Source organism: Panthera uncia, chromosome D1, assembly GCF_023721935.1.
Source record: "Panthera uncia isolate 11264 chromosome D1, Puncia_PCG_1.0, whole genome shotgun sequence".
In the NCBI taxonomy this organism is placed as follows: Eukaryota; Metazoa; Chordata; class Mammalia; order Carnivora; family Felidae; genus Panthera; species Panthera uncia.
Window position 1 is genome coordinate 64,206,836 of NC_064808.1, and position 19,495 is coordinate 64,226,330.

At 37.4% G+C, this 19,495-nt stretch overlaps 1 protein-coding gene across 3 annotated transcripts in view; it reads right to left on the reverse strand.

Annotated features, from left to right (window-relative positions):
- The window catches only part of LOC125914581 (disks large homolog 2), a 780,669-nt gene that overhangs the window by 535,313 nt on the left and 225,861 nt on the right, over positions 1–19,495 (reverse strand). For all 3 annotated transcript variants that reach the window (XM_049619999.1, XM_049619993.1, XM_049619986.1), the window contains exon 5: positions 10,104–10,273. In XM_049619999.1, coding sequence (XP_049475956.1) covers positions 10,104–10,273 — 170 coding nt within the window. The remainder of the gene's footprint in view (positions 1–10,103; positions 10,274–19,495) is intronic.

Consider the following 19,495-nt stretch of genomic DNA (forward strand, 5'->3'; position numbering starts at 1 on the left):
CATAAGTATCATTAAACATTCTGAACTAGATCTAAACAGCAAAGAAGTAAACTAAGAAAATAACCAGAGGCCACATGTTAGCCTCAAAGGGCAAATGAGAAGAGGGGCATAATTCCTTAATTTCCAAAAGAATTTAGCAAAAGTAATCAATTGTTTTACTCTCCTATAATATCAGAATATACACAATAAAAGTATTATAGTGGCAATATCTGTAGTTTGTTTTTTTCATGAATAGGTCATTTGCTAGAAGATTTCAGGAGAGAGCTTTTTTACAGATATCATTTTTAAGACTGACTAAATACTACCTTAGAGAGACTTCCCAATCCACAAGGACATACCTTTTATCCAGAAATATGTACAGACTCAAGAAATTCTACAGTAGGTGCTTGGGAACAAGGTGAACTCATTAAATGTTATTGTCCTTTGTCCAATTAAAAAAAAAAAGGATTTGTTCTTTTGGGAGACAAAGTGGTAATTTAGGCACAATATATTTCCAAGAAGACTATTTCTCTGGCTTAACACAAATAAGCATTTTCTCTTTGACTCTGAACATTATATTTCAATAAGAGGTTTCACTACACATACAGTCAGGCAAATCTCCCGGTGTACTCAAGGGAACAATTTTGGTAATTCAAAAGCACTGAAAAAATTTAGCAACAAAAGGAAAATGTAGTGTTTTGAGACCTCATGCCAAACATCTGAATTTGCTATTTGTGTTTATTAAGAATCAAACCATTATTCAGAATAGTCCTTCACCACAGATTGGTCTACCTGCCACTTAGCTCTCAGAGTCCAAGACATTGGCCTAAGTAAAGAGTAAACTTCATTTTGCATTCAGAGACATAACTTGCGTATGCATTAAAAATGAATATACATTATAATATACCCCATGGTAAGAAAGGGGGAATGTATGGTATCCCTTGATGCAGTGTATGCTTGGGTGCCAGTCCTCAAAGCAGCTGCATAAACTTTGTGTTCAGTTTTCATCCAGTGGTCTGGTGAACTGCTTGGGTATGAACAGCTCCATTCTGGACATCTGAAAACTTTGCTATCTTAATCATTTCTGAATTATTGTGGTCAGGTGATAGTAGTCCAAGTTGGTAGAAAACACCATGAGCAAAACTATCCATGGACAGAGTGAATAAAAAGAATGATTTCAGTGTAGGCAATTTCTGTACTATGTGTAAGGATGATGAATTTATTTTCAACTAAAGTCTTAGCTCATTTAAATATTCGATGGAACACTTATTGTATGCACAATACCTGCAGCTCTATGCCTATATACCAAATTCAAGTTATAGAATAATTTACCAAGTAACCATCTCTGAAAACTGTCAGAGGAGTTTCTCACATCAACTCTGAGGAAGTTCACTCCAGCCATGTTAGTATCAGAGAAAGAAGAGACAAGAGTAGATGGAGGAACAAGGACAGATTAAAAATATATTGAATATGCAGATAAGAGACATGCCAAAAACTTCATTCAGGTTAGATATTTGAGAAATTGTCTGTAATATCAGGTGCGTGCCACATTAATGTTCAACCAAGCTGGACAATAAATCTGTCAAGTAGGCTATTAAGAAAAAATAAAATAAAAATCATCAATAATTTGGAAACTGGTTTTCAATTAATCTGACTCTTAAGCAAAGTGCTAGATGCTTCATTTACTGTTTTGTCCCAGTCTCTTGAATAGATCATTACTGAAAAGTATGAAAAAATGGGCCAATGCAAGGGTCTTATTCATAAGGGACTCCTCCTGGCAATAAAATTATTCATCTTCCATCTTGGCCATTCCCTTTTCTGCTTGACATAGTGCTGCAACAGTCATGAACTGTTTTGGACTCCCCTCTATCTCTCCACCCCAATTCTTCCCACTTACTGCTCAGAGTTTGGTCACAGACTAACTCTAGGGCTTGTACTTTCCTTTTCAGTGTTCACTGAATGCTTTCAATTTAACACAATTTGGGGCAGAAATCATAACTAAGTGTCTTAAGTGTTAGAATTAGCAGTTTGCTTATCTCTTTAATTTAGGTTGCTGATGTCTATCCTTTCTATACCCTATGGGCTACTTGGATGGCCTGGTAACAAAAGAATGAACACAGAGAAAGGAATAGGCATTTATTTTAAAGTTTATTTATTTATTATGAGAGAAAGAGAGAGAGAGCGTGCTCATGTGTGTGTGTGGGGGGGGAGTGAAGAGAGAGGGATAGAGAGAATCCCAAGCAGGCTCCATACTGTCAGCCCAGAGTGATGTAGGGCTTAATTCTATGAACCATGAGATCATGACCTGAGCTGAAATCAAGAATCAGATGCTCAACTGATTGAGCCACCAGGCACCCCAGGAATAAAGCATTTTTGAAGTTCTTAGAAGAGAAAAACTGCCTCTAATTGGATCAAAATGGGATAATTTCATGAGGAGACAAAACTGAACTGGCTAGACTCTTGGGGAATGGCTATGATTTTGACAAGCAATGGTCATAGTGGCAAGGAAAGGCATTCCAAAGGTGGGAATGGGATGAGCAAAGCCCTAAAGGCAGGAGAGTATGGCCTGTGTTTAAGAAATTGTACAGAATCTAGCTTCCTTGGATGTGGAGATGCATGAATGACAGAAGTCAGAAGAGAAGGATGAAATGGAATTCTGTCCCTGGAAGACAGGGAGGACATAGGGGGCATGAAGTGCTATGGCAAAAAAATTTAGATTTTTTATCTAGTGGCAATGAACAACTACTAGAAACTTCTAAGCAGGAGAAAGCAATGACTAAAGCTGTGATTTTTATAAGATTTATCTAGGAAGGGCATGTAGCAGGGAGGGAGGGATTGACAATGAAATCTATTGCAGATCAGACAAGGCATGATGAAGATATGACACCACAATAATGGCAGTGGAGATTTTTAAGGAATAGACACTTCTCTAAAGAAGACATCCAGATGGCCAACAGGCACATGAAAAGATGCTCAACATCACTCCTCATCAGGGAAATACAAATCAAAATGAAACTGAGATATCACTTCATGCCAGTAAAAGTGGCTAAAATGAACAAATCAGGAGACTTGATTTCAGCAGTGATGCTGGAGAGGATGTGGAGAAACAGGAACCTTCTTGCACTGTTGGTGGGAATGCAAACTGGTGCAGCCACTCTGGAAAACAGTTTGGAGGTTCCTCAAAAAATTAAAAACAGATCTACCCTATGACCCAGCAATAGCACTGCTAGGAATTTACCCAAGGGGTAAAGGACAAGACTAGCTGTATTGGTGGAAACTTCCAAAGGACACAGTTCCTGATTTAATAAAAGTAGTGAAGAGAGAAGAATCAAAATAAAAGGATTCTTAGCTCTTTAAATTGGTGATGAGGATAACCTTTAACTGGAGAGGTCAGAAGCTAGAGAAGATTGCACTGGTGAAGGGCATGTGGTGAAGTTGGTGCTAAGGAGACATTATGAGGTCAGTTTCAACATGCTTGCAGATATTTCTACACATGGAGTCTACTGAAATATATGCCCATGCTAGGAAAACTAAGGGAAAATATATACATATAAACATATATGGATATGCCACATCATTAACTCAGACCCATTAGAAATAAATTTGTGTAGAACTAGAGAAAACACAGCTGCATATACAATATATGTGCACATATATATGCTAACACCAATATTTTGTGTGTGTGAAAGCATATGCATGCAGAAATCTGAGTTATCATACACAAAAAATATATATTGGCTCCATCTGGAATTGCTGAATATTAAGAACTTTTAATTAACTTTTTAAAAATGTTTTTATTTATTTATTTTGAGAGAGAGAGAGAGAGAGAGAGAGAGGAAGAGAGAGATAATGAGTGGGGGACGGGCAGAGAGAGAGAGGGAGAGAGAGAATCCCAAACAGGCTTTGTGCTGTCACACGTGGGGCTTGAACTCACAAGCTGAAACCATGACCTAAGCTGAGATCAAGAGTGGGATGCTTAACTGACTGAGCCACCCAGGTGCCCCTAATTAACTTTTAATTTATTAAGCCAACAGATAATACTTACTAAAAAACAAGGCTAAATAAAATACTAAAAGAGGCTCTTTTAAAGCACTGGGATGAGTATGTGCTTTGCTTTAATTCAAATTTGGGCCAATTATGATAATAAAGAGTAAAAATAGTATAAACATGTATTTAAAATTTATAATTGTTATGCTGAAAATAACATTATAAATTACACATTAGAATTGTATCTATTTGCAGATGAAGAAGGTGGGGCACAAAGCAGTTAAGACACTTGCTACTTAGAGGTGCCCAGGAGCCTCACAATGCCTATGTGGCTTTTCTAATGACTGAAGTATACACATTATAAATGGTTATTAGTATAATGACTTTTGTAGTCAGGGTATTTAATACTTAATTTTACTTCTTATACAAGACTGAGAGGTACAATCTTCACTGCATTTTTAGTTTATTAGACACCTATATAACTGCTATATATATGCATATATGTGTGTGAAAGAAAATAAAACGTATTTTAAAATACTTTTTAAAATAATAAAGAATTATAGAATTTTTTTCACTAGACTCTCAGTTTTTATTAAAAAATAAAGAGGCTAAAATAAGCAAGCAAGTGTACTTTTGGATATTAACAAAGTTATGGCCTTAACATTTTCAATCTTAGAACTTGGCCTTAAACTAACTGTATAATCCTTAAGCAATAAGAACATCTTAAAAGAAGACATTTCATTTCTTATATAGGTTTAGGCTTCCTTGGCTTAGGCCATAGAAGCAAATAAGTCTGCACATGTTTAATTATACAGCTCGTTAGAAATTACAATTTAGAATGTTCTTGGGAAAGTCACTAGAAAGACTTTTATTGTAAATTGTTTTCCTGGGAAACCATATGCCCACTTCAGATTTTGTTCCTTGAATATTTTTGGTTGCTTGACAAATTTAAATGAATTTGCTAATCGCTACTTCCTATACATGATTACCCATTTTTTTTTTTTTCTAAACTGTCCACAAACAGACACCCCAGCTGCTTGCAGTGACCAAATCTATAACTGAGGTTAGGGAAATTATTACATATTTTTAAAAATTTTTTTAGCATTTATTCATCTTTGAGAGACAAGAGTGTGAGCAGGGGAGGGACAGAGAGAGAGGGAGACACAGAATCTGAAGCTCAGGCTCCAGGCTCTGAGCTGTCAGCACAGAGCCCAATGCGGGGCTCGAACTCACAAACTGCGAGATCATGACCTGAGCTGAAGTCGGATGCTCAACCGACCGAGCCACCCAGGTGTCCCAAATTTTTACATATTGTTAATAAAAGACATTCTAAATTATTAGTGCATATTACCCAAATATTAATTACTAAAATAAATGGCCGTAAATCACCCAGTCAGATGATTTTAGTTGTATATTGGGAAGATCAGCACTGCTATTGAGACAGAATCACATACATCAAAAGTCATTTCAGTATTAGTAATTTGTACAATTATGGAATAAACATAAGGATATGGAATTAGAAAAGTATACATTTAACTCTATCACAAATTAGTTTTCAAGGATCCCTTAACATTGCATCGATATACAAAGAAGAAAAAAAAAAAACAAGAAAACCTCAAAAAACATAAACAAACAAACCAAAACCAAAACCAGAACCAATCCCAAAACACTAAGAACCTCTATAAAATATATTATTTTCATTATAACTGTTCAAAAATAGCTAATGTAGTACTATATTTGTGATTTTTATATTAAAGATTATTGATGAAAAGGGAAAAGTGAAGTATTCAGATATTTTCCCAACTCCAGATATTTGACAAGACATAGGGTAAATACAGAATATTAACCTGATAGAGATTTCAGACAGATATTTTCCAGTTCTGCCTCCTTGATCTCCTTTCCAAATGTATCACAAGCATCTCAACATGTCCAAAAGTGAATTCCTGATCTCCCCACAAGGGTTCCTCCCTAGTCTTCCCAATCTCACAAATGGCACCCGAATCCATTCAACTGCTCAATTAGAAAAGTGGGCCTCATCCTCAGACATGCCCCACATTTTAAGTGCCACTTATCAGTAAGTAGCATCAACTATACCTCCAACATATAGCTTAACTCCATCCACTGTTCTTTACCTTCACCAAGTAACATCTAACTGATCTCTGCTCCCACTCCTGCTCCTTCAATGCATTTTTTTCACAGCAGCCAAATGATCTTCTCAAAATGACTAATTTGATCATATCACTCCCAAGCTGAAAATTTTGTAATAACTTCTCATTGCACTTGAAATGAAATAACAAATCTTAAAATACAGTCAACAAGGCTGTGCATGATCTGGCCCTCTTAACCTTGTCAACATTATTTCACGTCACTCATTATCCTATCATTAAACACCAGTCACGATTGACTTCTTACATTTCCTAAAAGGTATCAAGATCTTTCCTATTTTAGAAACTTCATACACACATTTTACTTTTGTCTGGAGGCTCTCGTCCACTCTTTATGTGTCTAACTCTTATTTTTCTTCTTTCAAGGTTTATCTTAAGTGGCACTTCCTTAAAGGAGTCTTCTTTGACCCTTTAACTGGCCACTTTACAATCTTTTACATTCACATTAGCATATTTCCCAATTTAAATTATAGGTGTTTTCTAAATCAGGCTTTCATCTCTTTGAGCAAGAACTATTCCTACTTTTTTTGTGAATCTCCATTTTCACCCTCTGTGCCAGGAACATAACAAATACTTAATATTCTTTGAATTATTGAAAGACTAATGAACATATCTAGTTAGCTCTGTATTACACAAACATAATCAAGGCTAGTTAGCCCAGTTAGCAAGAGAGCTAATGCTGACTGTAGAGAGTGCCTACATGCTCAATGAAGGGCAGATAAGGACCTGTGAGCACGTGTCAAATTTTAAATGATCTGGGGTGCCTAGGTGGCTCAGTCAATTAAGCATCCAACTCTTGATTTCGGCTCAGGTCATGATCTCATTGTTTGTGAGATCCAGCCCCGAGTTGTGCTCGTGATGACAGCATTGAGCCTGCTTGTGATTCTCTCTCTTTCTCCCTCTCTCTCTCCCCCTTTCCTGATCTCTCTCTCTCTCTCTCAAAATAAATAAATAAACTTAAAAAAATATATGCTGTGGTGCCTGGGTGGCTTAGGCGGTTAAGCATCTGACTTCAGCTCAGGTCATGATCTCGCAGTTTGTGAGTTTAAAACACTTAAAAAAATAAATTTTTAAATGTTCTGGAGCATTTTGGCTCTCCTAGTTAAGTTGAATCATGACACAAGCTCAATAACAGGGCTGATTTCATTTTGCCTTGCATTAAAGTTACTTGAGTTTATGTCTTTTTCTCTCGTGAGAACTTTCTGATTCTTTCATGAATCACATCTGATTCATCTTCGTCTTCCCTTTCCACAGTATGAGTCAAACATTGGTAGAAATTAATTTTAAATACATCATCATTCAAAAGGAAAGAATTATAAGGTGCCAAGTGAAGTTAACATGGCAAAGTATCATCACCTTTAGTGCAGAACCTAATTTAATTATTCCATTTGCTGATTCAGCACTTCCAGTATTTTAGGCATTGGGAAAGGCATTAGGAATTTAAACACTGACTAAAACCATGTCTTTTTTTGTATGTCAGTAAATTTTGTATAGAAAAACAAATCTCCATCAGTGACCTCTGTATGGTGACAGTACAAAAATGTATGAGTGACTCAACATAATTTGAACAGGAACAACAGGCCCACAACCCTCTATAGGGATGTGGCAGAAGTCTGCTTTCTGGGATGTAAGGTTAGTTCTAATAGTTTCCTGGTTCTCCATGTCTGAGTAAACGAAACCTATCATTCACCTTTGGGTTATTGCCTGGGTATTCTTGGTGGATTATGCTCACCTGTTCCCATTTCCACCTTTCTATGTCCCAGGGCAATTCCTGCCCTACTCCGGGCTCACAGAAGAAAAAATTCAGACTGAGGAAGCCCGCCAGAGGGATTCCTAGTACCAAAGGTAAAGACCCCCAAAATCTGTTCCTGATAAAATTTAAGAGTTTTGGCCATGGATTCCCTAGAACCTTGAACTGCTCTGCTGAGCAGCTGGAGGTCATCTAGTGACTGGGCTAGCAGGAGGCCAGTTAATGGATGCTAATACTTTGCTGAGTGCTTCAAACGGTATTGGCTTTAGGGCTGTGCTAAATAATTGCTGTTAACTGAATTGTAGAAATACCTACCTGTTACTCATAAATAGTATATATTTTTAATAGAAATAGTGTAATGCTGAAATTATTTATCTTTAAAGCACCTTGCAAATATGATGTTAGTAAATGTGTAGGTTACAAAGTCTTTTCTTTCATACTGTTAGGATGTCCTTGGAACCACAGTAGAGGGGATGGCCATCTTGCCAGCTCAACCCAACGAAAAGCCCCTAGTAGTGTGCCAGAACGAATTGGAGGTCAACCAATCACCAAGCGACAGCACGACCTGATGGGAAAAAGGCCCATCTGGACCTAAACCCGGAACCACTGCAGCTTAAAAACCCCACCCCACCACACCTGGGAGCAACTTCCCTGACTCCTCTCTCTCTCTCTCTCTCCCTGAGTCACGGAACCTCGCCTGAGACCTTAGTTCCCGATAAAGCTTTTGACTCCTAAAATTTTTTAGCCTCTGACTCCTATCTTTACCCTGCCTTACGCCTGACCCTAACACATACCACCAGACATTGTGGTAAGCAAATGCCTTACTTCCCCCCCCCCGATTTAATTATATGATTTTAACGCATTTGAATTTAGCCCAAGAGTGATCTTTATTTTCATTACATTATCAAGCAATTATAGCAAAGGCTGAGGCCATCTGTAGTAAAGCATACTACAAATAGCATGCATTTATATAGGTAATATTTGTTTGGCAGTCAATGTGGGCCAGCCACTATTCTAAATATTTTACATGAAATGGTTCATCTAATCCTCACATTTCTACGGGCAAGTACTATTACTATCTGCATTTTGTAGATGAGAAAATTAAGGCTCAGAGAGGTTAAGTGATTCGCTTAAGGTCAAACAACTAGTGAGGTGCTTTGGTAGGTTCTAACCTAGACACTTTGACTCTGCAGGCTACACTCCACCAGCAAGGTTTAGTTAAATGTTAAATTCTCATAAACCCTGTGGGAACGATACTACCATTATGATCCCAATTTAATAATGAGGGGATTGTTCCAACCAATATCACTCTGCTAGTAAGTGGCTGAACCAGGCTTTTACACTCAGTCCCGTCTGATTCTTGGGTTTGAGATCTTAAATACCACCCACCAGTGCCGTTACTTATTTCCTTTTTAATCCCATTTAACATTAGAGATTAAGTAGATTTTAAGGGAAATAGAAATAATTACTCAAATAATATACTAACTATCCAGTCATAATATTCTAAAAATATTTAAAATACTGTTAAGCCAATTATTGGATTTTTATAAAATATTTGAAATACTGTTAAGCTAATATTAAATGTCATCATTCTGAAGAGAACCCAAATGACTATTCTTAAAAAAAATTAATATAATGATTCATCTCACTGTTTATGTGATTCCCCAGGGTAACTACAGTTATCTCAGGAGATTTGGGAGCCTTTAAAAAAATAAATTTTAACTTACTTTGACTATTTCAAAGATAAAATGTTATGTAGTATTTTTTGGGTATAACACATGGGAGTATTATAAATCAAAACAAATCACAACAGTATTATAAAAATATAATAACTTATTTCAGGATAGACCAGTTTAATCATTACCATTCATATTACTATTTTACTAAATGAAGAGTCACCATTTATATCTTAAAAATTAGAAAAAATTTATATGCCAGCCAAATCATGATGATTCAATAAGATTAAAAATTTATAGAAAAATATAAATGGTTTATCTTTTTAAGGCCATTGCTTATAAGGACATTCCTACATAAATTCTCTGAGTTCATATTAAGCGTATTGATTTCCTTGACCTTCTGTAAAAACCACTATTGCAGGACTTCAAATCTCTAGGTAAGCACTGAATGTCAGAACATAAAAGAAGAGACTACATCATAGGTGGATTATGGCATAAGTTTTAGTCAAATGGTGTCATATTGTGAGTCATTTATGTTTTTATTACCTTTAGGTCCTTTGAACAATTTGATTTCCACGACAGTCTCCAGAATGGGGCGTCTTCTACGCACGTACAGCCGGACAATAGAGCCCGCTTCTTTGAGGGCTTCCACGGCCTTACTGTGGGAAACCTCTGACACATCGACTTCGTTCACCCGCAAGATACAATCATTGACCCTGAAAGAAAGGGAAAGAGGCAAAAGTTAGGGGTGGCTAGGAGGATTTCTTAAAGAATATTGTCATTGTTAGCTACCCTTAAGAAGTGGGGGAGTGAATTAAGCAATTTTAAAATTTTATATTCAGAAGAAACAATTCAAATGAAATGAAGAACTCCCCAGCCTTCCAGGCATTTCCGAATGGACTGCACTATTGGTCAAACCCCATCTGGGATTCCAGTCCATTGGGACAGGGAGTGCATTGCACATGGTGCAGTGAGAAGGGCACATTTGAAGGCCTCTGTCAGTCATGTAATTATTTTGATTGGTTTTAACTGCATAACTGAGGGTTATGATTGCCGTGGTTCTCAGAACTTACTATGGACTATACAGACATAGCAAATGTAACCTTATAGATTAATTTTTCTTGAACTTTTAATTTGCTAGTTATACAGGTAATATGTAGTCATTTCTGAAAATGTGTAAAATGTAACAATGTAGAAAGAAGAAAATATATACATGACCCGATCATCTAAAACAAAACTATTAGCTTGCTGGTAAATTATATTCCGGTGTTTTTTCTTTCCCCCTCTAGTTTATAAAGCAGTATTATAGATATTAAAGTTCAAATTTCACAAAATTCAAAGAAAATCTCAGATAATCTTTACTTTAGGTATTTACTTTGAAAACCAAGCATTATGGTAAGTTCTGCACTAAACTCTCCTTTTTGCCATTTTCTCTTGGGAAGGAATAATTTGACTTTTCTATAAAGCTGTCCAATGTTTTATATTTACATGCCCATGGACTTCAAATCTCTTTTATAGTTATGATAATTAGTTTAAATGTTAACAATAGTTAAAAGTGTGAGGCTTGAGACTAGAAAGACTTCCTTCCTTTGTTCTGAATATCCATTCTAGCATTTCCCATCTCACTTTACCATGTTGCTAAGAGTAAAAAATATGGGCCTGCCCTTGCTTGACTTCCCTATCCTGTAACCACCACACATTCAGGTCTCCCTGCAAAGTATACCTGCATTGCATCCAGGTTTCTTCATCTGTACTGTTACCATCCCGGTTGAAGTCAACATCATCTCTCACCAAGATTATTTGTATGGCCTTCTACCTACTCTCCCTGGATCCTCTCTTCTCAATTTTTAATGCATTCTCTACATGGTAGCCAGGGTAAAGCGAACACGATTGGTTGCTTACCAACCTTCCATTCCCATTTCCTTCTTCCCCACAGTGCTTGATGTCTCAGGACATCTATTGCTTAGCAAATAGTTGTTAAAGCAATAAAATAAGAAGCCTAAGTTCAATTATTAGGCCTTCCATACCCTAAGTTTGTAAACACTGATAATTAGCCTCTCAGCTTCTATGTTCACATCTGTAAATAAATACACTAGTAATATCTACAATAAAGACTTTGGGGGTGATTAAATGAGATAATGTACATGTAAGTCTTTAGCACAGACTATGGTATGTAACCAGCACCTAATAAATGGTTACTGGTAGCACTGAAAATTTTGATTTGTAATATTTTAATTATTAGATCCTTTCCATAAACTTGTAGAATAAGACTTACCATCCACATTATAGAAATGAGAATTGTTCCAAGCGGCTCAAGTTCTTTGTCTAAAGCTGTCAGCAATTTGGGTAGACACTGGATATGATCTGAGGTATTCCTATTTCAAAAGTTGGGCTCTCTCCTCTCAGGATCACATTCACCTAATGTGATGAACAGTTTCATGTATACTGTGCACATCAATTCAAAATTATAACACGGTAGTGAAAATATGTAAAAAGTATGGGAAGAATTTTTCTATCATTTTTTCCCATAACTCTTCTATATGTGTTTGGGGAACTGAGTTATAGAGACTCTTGTCTCAATGAGAACCCTGATTAACCTCAAAATTCTGAGGTGTAACATTGCACTTATTAAGATTCAGTCATGTCATTTCATCATAACAGATGCTATGGCTTTAATAGGTTTGCACATACATTTCCTCTCTGCCAAAAAAAAAAAAAGGAAAAAAGGAAAATTACCAATTAAAATAGTTTTGAGAATGTAGGCAACATGGGTGCCAGCCGCTCTACAGCAGCTGGTCCTTTGAGAGTGGATAATTTTGTCATCCCATGATAATGCAAACACACAGTGTTTACCATCATCCTATGCTCAGAATATTAATCGTATCTTAAAACACTGCTTTCCATAGGAGGGAGGGGCTGGCATTTAAAAAAAATTCTGGATGCTCTATCTATTCAAACTGTACTAAATTTTTCCTTTCGTATATAGTGGAATCCTTAATTGTCAATTGCTGGGGTGAGGAAATCATAGCCTAAATTAGATGTTTTTTTTTCCTGAACATGTGGAGGAAGTAGGCAACTTTAGTGCAGTGAAAAGAGCATCAGAGTAGCCTTCAGAACACTTGGATTTGAGTCCCAGCTGGGTGACCATGGTCAAGTCGCTTCATCTCTTTGAACCTCAGTCTCCATGAAAAGAAAGTAAGTGTGCCCAGAGTTAATGGGTAGAGTAACCAGACAGACAATGCACATGGGCGTATGTGTGACCTGTAGTATACAGTACATATGAGAGCTGCCGCTATTGATCAGTGAGTCAAAGATGCTGTGCTCAAGGACTTACTGAAAGGTGAACAAGATGGATATGGAAATTTTTTAGAGAGAGGGCCTGCTATGTGCCATATCATTCTAGTCACTTCATTTATTTACTGGTACTTAACCCCAACCACTTATGAAATATTGATTCTCATTTTACAGACAATGAAATTTACTGACAAGGTCACAGTGTTGTTGAGGGCAGGGACATCATTCCCAACCTGGTTTTCCCCTTTTCTGAAGCCTATGCTGATACCAAGTTCCCAGAATTTATTGTTGTAAATTAAAAAAAAAAAACAAAAAACAAAAAAAACCCAAAAAGTGTGTGAGGGGCAGAGTTTATATATTCAAATTCTCAAAATAGAGAGGAATGAATATCAAGGAAAACTAGGGCACCCAACTTCCCTTCTTCCCCATCATTTGAAATAGCATCTGGCTAAAGAGTCATAGCTATTTAAAATTAATTTGCTTTTACTACTAGTAGATAACCTTTGTGAGTAAAGCCACCACTTGCATTCATTTTGAAACATACATATATCATTAACTTCAAATTCAAGTAATGCTTTGTCCAAATAAAAAGTACAGCTTTTATCACATTTCTGGTATGTGTTAGACAACATTTCCTCCCCACTCTACTCATGTAAATGAGTTGATGGTTTCATTTTTTCAGCGCTTGTTTCAAATATAAGTCTACAATATTCATTTCGTGAATGAAACTGTCCAAGATTGAAAGGCTAATTTTAATATTTTTCCTGTCTCATTTTCTTTAGAATTCTGGTGCATATCCTTGCAGAAAATGTCTTAGAAATAAACAGAACATTTCATCATTAACATGTCAACAGAATCACACCTAAATTTCCATTAAGCAATTAAGTATTCTGGAATATGACATAGGATCACTGAAAAGCAAACTAATACCTGACAAATTATGTTCCAGTTTAAGGATACAACTGAAATAACATGTGTTACTTACTCTTTCATGGGTATTAAAATGATGTTCTGTTGTAAAATGAGCTTAGTGACTTTATACATTTGTTTTAGAATGTCATTTCCTTAACAATGGTCACCAAATGCTTGTGTTAAAAGTAAAAATTCCTGTTCATTATGCATTTAAAAATAATGAAAGGAAAGATGAGTTTTTAGCTCTTGTTCCTTGTGGATGTAGATAGAGATTAAATATTTTTTTTTAATGTTTATTTATTTGTTTTTGAAAGAGAGAGTGTGAGTGGGGGAGGGGTAGAGAGAGAGAGGGAGGATCCAAAGCTGGCTCCTGTGTTGCAGACACAAAGCCTGATGCAGGGCTCCATGTAGGGCTCAAACTCATGAACTGTGAGATCATGACCTGATCAAGTCAGATGCTTAACCAACTGAGCCACCCAGGTGCACCAAGATTACTGATGTTTTAAAAAGCATATTTCTACTTTTGTGTTTCTTCCCAAGTTCTATAATGGACATATATCACAGCAGAGAATCTATGAGCAATGGGCTTGGGGGCCTTGCCACACTCTGATCCACCTGGGTCATGTCCCAGCTCTAGAACTTAGGAGCTATGTGGCTTTGGGCAAGTCACATGACATCTCAAAGGCTCAATTTCTTCATCTGGAAACAGGGATAATAAGATTGCTACATGGATTTAGATGAATAGTACTGTGAAATAGTACGGCGCCTGACAAACAGTAAGGTATTATACTCATAAAACAGGGATAAACGATTTGCCTAAGAAACGTAAGAAGTGATTATAGTGGAGGAAAGAAGCTACAAAAGGTAGAGGAAGGGACAGAACTACAGTCAAGATACTGAAAATGTTTTTGAAAAAAATTTTTTTTTTAATTTTTTTTCAACGTTTTTTATTTATTGTTGGGACAGAGAGAGACAGAGCATGAACGGGGGAGGGGCAGAGAGAGAGGGAGACACAGAATCGGAAACAGGCTCCAGGCTCCGAGCCATCAGCCCAGAGCCTGACGCGGGGCTCGAACTCACGGACCGCGAGATCGTGACCTGGCTGAAGTCGGACGCTTAACCGACTGCGCCACCCAGGCGCCCCTGTTTTTGAAAATTTTTACGAGAAAGGGAGGAAGAAATAAGATGAATGGGGTTTGGGGGGATGAAAAATGTGAAACAAACGGTTTTCAGTAAGTCTTATTTTATGAAATTTAATGTAATTCCCCTTTAATTTTAGTCCTCAGCTGCCCCCAAGAAAATAGTTGTTTTGATACAACCTATATCTTTATGGAAACTGTGGTGAAAGCTTCTAAAGATCAGCGCTTGGCAGATTTCCCACCACCTTGTGCCTCTCTGTCCTTGCTCCACTCCACACATCTAATGATACCCAGTCATACACAGACCCTCGCAAGACTTGATTCAAAAGTATGTTTTAAGTCACAGAGTCTGAAACTTAACTTTGCAGCAGTTATTTTTTTTTAAGTGTATTTTGAGGGAGAGAGAGCGTGCACACACATGAGTGGGGGTGGTGGGGTGGGGGACAGGGAGAGAGAAAGAGAAAGAGAGAGAGAGAGAGGGAGAGAGAAAGAATCCCAAGCAGGTTCTGCACTGTCATTGAGGAGCCTGACTTGGGGCTCGAACTCAGGAAATGTGAGATCATGACCTGAGTCAAAATTGAGTTGTAAACTTAACCAGCTGAGCCACCCCAGTTCCCCAGCTATTGGTTTTTAAGGGGTATTACTGACTTGGTTTATTCTTTAGTGTCTCCACTTGCTATTACCTTTTTTGGTCTAATAGATAAATTAATTACAGACCAAAGGGCCACACCATGAAGGAACCTGATCAATGTTTAATGTGTTGAAGGAAATATAATAAAACACTATCAAATGGAGAACACTAGCTAGGGAACTATACTATATGCACCTAAAGAGGACAATTGATCACTTAAACTCAGAATCTGTTTAAAAGGGATGACTCCATAGATTTCATGTAAACTATAAGGAAACCAGAAAAGCTCTGAAGGTTAAGGCAACAAAAAGGTCTTATTTTTCTTTTATTCCTAGAATCATTAAAGGTAGGTTAAAAACAAAATAATACTCAAAACTTTACTTTAAAAAAGACAGGAACTTTATGCCAGCAAAAAGAAAAATAAATACCACACACACACACACACACACACACACACACACACACACCCAGGCTGATCTGAATGGCTTCAAATCATTATGACCTTTCCTGAATTTACTTAGTTGTATCTGTCTGCTCTCCTCCTGCACCCTTTTATGAAGTGCACATGAGTGCTTGCTGAAAATCCTAAAAATCCACCATCAACTAAAATTAATGAAATTTCTCACCTTAAAAATTCAACTATTGGGGTGTCTGGGTGGTTCAGTTGGTTAATCAACTGACTCTTGATTTTGGCACAGGTCATGATCTCACGGTTTGTGGGTTTGAGCCCCATGTTGGGCTCTGTGTTGAAAGCCTGGAGCCTGCTTCAGATTCTCTCTCTCTCTCTCTCTCTCTCTCTCTTGCTCTCCCTCTCTCTCTTTCCCTCCGCCCTCTCTCCAGCCCTCCCTCTCATGCTCTCTCTCTCAAAAATAAATAAATGTTAAAATATTAACCTATTATATTGACCTCATTAGGTGCTATTAGTCCATTATAACTGAGAATAAAGAAATAAAAATCAGTTTATTTTAATAGTTTTCCAGGAAAGGAAAAGGATTAGTGTTTCAGAAGCATCAGCTATGTGCCAATGTGGTAATATCTGTTGGTAGTTTTTCTCCAACAAATATCCACATGGTTGCAAAAGTGTTAAGTTCATGTAGCTTGGATCATGGATCACTTGTCAGGTTTGGCCAGTTCCTCTTTTGGGGAATTTGGAACTGAAACCATGAGATTCAGATTTTATCTGAATAGAAAACAATAGTAGCCTGAGAGTTTAACATTGGGCAGCATTTTCTCCCATGTTGACTGAAATGGCAAAAGCTTGTCTGCAAGAAGATGGAGAATAAAGCAGATGTATGGACAGAAGCAAGGGCTTCAGACAGTTGGAGGGATCCTCCTGGGCTTCCCCATGATACTTCTGTCCATGGATGTCCTTCCCAGGGCTTTGTTGTCCAATTCATCCTGGAATCTGAGAAGATGCTTCATGTGTCTTTCAAATTCATTCCCCTTTTGAATTAAGTTAGTTCAGGTGGATGTGCACTACCTGCCAACAAAAATTTCTAATATAGACAGACTTTGTGACCAGCGCTTAACATGCATTATCTCTTTTAGCTGTTCCCTATTTTCTTTTTGTTTTTATTATTTTATTATTTTTTTCTTTTTTGAGAGGGGGTGGTAGAGAGAGAGAAAGAGAGAGAGGGAAAGTGGGGGAGGGGCAGAGAGAGAGAGGGAGAGAGAGAGAGAGAGGGAGAGAAAGTGGGGGAGGGGCAGACAGAGAGGGAGAGCGAATCTTAAAAACACTTGAGACAGGGCTCAATCTCACGACCAACTTGTGAAATCATGACCTGAGCCAAAACTAAGAGTCAGACACTTAACCGACTGAGTCCCCCAGGTGCCCGCCTATTTTCTTTTCAATACTTAACTCAAGTTCATCTTATATTCTGGGAAGTCATCCCTGGCTCACTTGGCTGGTCCAGTGTCCCTCCACAAGTTGCCAGTGCAACATATTAATAGGGTTAGCAGATTTAGCAAATAAAGAGTATAAAAGATCTCGTTAAATTTGGCTTTGAGATAAAACAATAATATTATTCAGAAAAACAAACACTTTTTTTTAGTGTAAGTATGTTCTATACCATGTTTGAGACTTACTAAAAGTTACTAGTATTTGATATTCAAATTTAACTGGGTATACTGTATTTGTAAAAATACAGTATTTATAAAAGCACTGAACTATGCTTATATATATGCTTATATATTTTACAACATAGATTGAAACTCAAACAGGTTTATAGTAACAGTAAGTCATGTCTAAATAATCTCAAAGGTCATGCACTCTATTGTCCACATTTTTCTGGTTTGTTAAAAAAAATTTTGGGACTGGTTTAAGAATGAATCCCAACTATTGACTGGCCATAAGTGGGGTCAAGGATCATACTGGCAAGCAGAAAAGCCAAGTAAAATCAAAATCTAGATCAATGGTTCTTAAACTTTGTTATGCATTAGTTATGTGGAGAGCTTGTTAAACCACAGATTTCTGGGCTCCACCCTGAGTCTGTGATTCAATAGGTCTGGAGTAGGAGAGAGGATTTGGGTTTCTAACAAAGTTCTAGGTGATGCTGGCCATGCTGGCCTGGGACCATACTCTGAATACCACTGTACTAGGTTTTGAGGGGTTACTCACTTGGCTTATATGCAGTTCATTCTAAAATGAACAGGAATATTCAATTTTATGTAGACCAAATTGACTGCGGTAAAAGTCCTGAGCTGAATCTGGACCCAATCCCCTCAGTGTTGCAGCTTTTCGTTCTCTGGAATGAAGTTTCTGAGGGAATTTGGGCCAGGAGACCTCAGCTGCCACACTGTGTGTCTGTGCAATATGTAAGCCATTTTCCAGCCCTCATTTTATATCTATTGGTCTTTCCCTCTTTTCCTCCAGCAAAGACCAAGTGATAGCCACTTCATTCTACATTTTAAAAATAGGTTTTCTGTTCTTGTCTCTAATTCTGGGTGAGAGTAACTCAGGTTTATGATGCATAGAAGCCATCCCCTACAGTGAATGTACTGTTTTTCTCTATTTGCCACTTCATTTCCCTTATATAAAATGTTTGCAGGATTCTCTGCAGCTGTCATCTGGGAAAGAGCAGAGCTTTACACAATGGGAGAAGAAATTGGCTATTTCAACATCAGTGATTGGTCTTTTTCGGCACTTTCCCAGAAAACCAGAGAGGCCAGCAACAAATCTTGAGCCAGGTAACTTAGTGAGCAAACATGGAAAAGAGGCATGAAATGGGAATTTCAAAAGGAAAAGATCGTAGGACTGGAGACCACTCAGACCAATAATCCGTCTACAGACAAAAGTGCACGTCGATTTTCGTGAAATGAGGTCCTGGTACCTCCCATCTGGATCACTACAGTAGCTTCCTAGCTGTTTTTCCCAGTTGCCAGGTTAAGTAGTCCCCTTCCACTTCATCCTGACACACAAGCCCAGCTTCAACTTTTTAAAGCATCTCTATCATCATTTCTTCTCCCTCGAAATTCAACATCAATCAATCAAAGTTACTTAACCCATATAAAATGAAAACCACTTATCTTTGCATTACTAATGTCTGGCACACAGTTATCACTTACAAACAAATGAACATCATTGAAAGGATTCTAACTCTGACCCCTCTTCAATCCCATTCTAGCTAATTCTTATAGGCATTGTTCTGAGAACATAAGGAGCTCATTCCTTGCTTCTGCATTTTATTTCATGATACTTTCTTCCTCGCGAAGACCTAATCAAGACCAAACTCATTCAAGGACAAGCTCATAATCCATAGCTTCATAAAATGTTTCCTAATCACTCAAATCCTCATTGCGCATATTGCTGAAAGTGTAAATACATGATAGATTCTTATTAAAGAGCTACAGATTGACTTGGTACCCCCCCCCCCACACAGAACCTAAAGCAAGTATACACATTAGGAAATATATTTTTAAACGTTAGATTTGATTTCCTGTTTTCCTCTACTCAAACCTGTTCC